The sequence below is a fragment of the Trichinella spiralis genome (genome assembly GCF_000181795.1).
Source record: "Trichinella spiralis strain ISS 195 chromosome Unknown Scfld3522, whole genome shotgun sequence".
Classification (NCBI taxonomy): Eukaryota; Metazoa; Nematoda; class Enoplea; order Trichinellida; family Trichinellidae; genus Trichinella; species Trichinella spiralis.
In genome coordinates, this window is record NW_003530461.1 from 298 (window position 1) to 2225 (window position 1928).

The 1928-nt window shown below is 30.7% G+C and overlaps 1 protein-coding gene across 1 annotated transcript; it reads left to right on the plus strand.

Annotated features, from left to right (window-relative positions):
* The first annotated feature begins 1187 nt into the window (after positions 1-1187).
* On the plus strand, positions 1188-1407 carry Tsp_13385 (conserved hypothetical protein). The gene is made up of 2 exons (XM_003367876.1): positions 1188-1339; positions 1371-1407. The coding sequence occupies exons 1-2, from the start codon at positions 1188-1190 to the stop codon at positions 1405-1407; spliced, it is 189 nt and encodes a 62-aa protein (XP_003367924.1).
* Positions 1408-1928: the final 521 nt, after the last annotated feature.

The following is a 1928-nucleotide window of genomic DNA, read 5'->3' on the forward strand; positions in this document are numbered from 1 at the left end:
ACTGCTGCTTTACTAATTTTCAGTTTCATAGTCTGTTATTGAGTGTATGGTCATGATGGTACGCTCTGAACTGCAGTTCTCTCCTACAGTTAATATTTATGCTTTCATAAGTGAGAAAGACATTCTGTGCTTTCTATTTGCATGAATCTCCTGACTGCTCTCTTTTTATCATATATATGTAGATGCTTCAGTTTATGCAGCTGTAAGTTAGTGGTATGCACTGGCTGAGGATTTGTTTTTCCACTGGAACACCGGACTGGCATCCATAAAACAGATATATTTTTTCAGTCTACTTCATTATTATTTCTTCAGAATGTTTCATCACACTTTGAAACAACCCAAGAATAAGATTGATATCAGCGTTCAAAAGGCAATTATTTTACTAATATGATATTTTTGATTAACTATAAAACTGTTGAAAATGGATTCAGTGTATAGAATTTTTTGAAATTTCACATCTAAGGTAACAAGTTGTTTTAATAGGTTGGGATTGCTGCCTATTTCAAATTGAAATTTTTTTCCTACTAAGACGACATGAGATGGAAAATTATTATTTACAATATTTTTTAGTTTCAGTGCAGATTGTTTTGGTCGAATAGCTACATAAACGTTGTTTCTCTAGCATAGGAGAGTAACTTTTCTTTAAAACTCGTCTTACCAGTAGTAACAAGGCACTTGTCTATCAAAGTTGATATAGATTGTGCTAATAAGTTTCATTATTAAATAAAGTTATTCACTCTGTGTCATTATCGTATTACTGACGGGAAGTTGTTGTTCTACTAGAGGCAAAGTAGTTATGTATTTGCATAATTTGCTTAACATTATATTACTTTTCAGAATAATTCTTCCATCATCATCAGTCATTTGGATATTCAACATGGTAACACATGTGCTGAACTGGAATTCCCCTCTCCAATATCATCAGTGATTAAAAGGTAAGGCAAGTTTGATAATGTGATGCGCATATATGCTTGCCATTTGCATGACCTCACAAATATGGTGAATGGGAACTAATTGGTATCTGTTCTTAGATGATGAATAGGTGTTTTATTATTTTGAGATGACTAGAACTTCAGTATTCATGTCAGTTAAAAATGAATGCTACTAATAATACGTCTTATGGAAATTAAGTAGAAAACGCAATGAATTTAAAATAGCATATTAAAGGTATTTTTTTATTTTTTCAGATGTCACATATGCAAAAGTGCATCTACTACAGTTTCAAAAAGGTCATTTGTTATATTCAAATAGTCTACGAGAAACGTTCTTTGAATGTTTCAAAACGCAGCGGGCAGTTATCATTCTTTACGTACGTATCCGTATTTGCTGATGAAAATATGTAAGCAATACTATATTGTTATTATATTTAGCATTTCATGTATCACTTGTATGAATATGATTGCATAAACCAATATGAAATGGTTACATAACAAATAATTTAAAACAGATAGAACTGCATGATGATTGTTTTGTTCCGAAAATGTTTGTTTGCCATGTCATTGCTTTTTCATAGCTAATCATTAATAACTATTTTGGTGATGGAAATGCTTGCAAGCTTTTAACGGTGGAGCAAAGACAATATATAATTATAAAACAATTATTTTTTTATCTTTCTTTGATTTATTCAATACGTAAATTTTAAGATTCTAGAGAAATTAGCATCACCACGGGTAAGTATAATAGTAAAATTCTAATTAAATGCACTCTTATTCGTATGGATTACGTTTTATATGGTTGTTTTAGATAATGTATAGAGAAGCTTTCAGTTTCCTCGTTATTCGTCAAATGTCAAAAATCCTGTAAGCTGTTTTACTATTCGATTTATGTTTTCTTTTTGTATTCTGAATTATACACATTTTAGGTGAATTGTTTTGCAATGGGTGAAAAGTAATCGAAACAGTTTGGGACTGAATGAAAAAGTTGTTTGG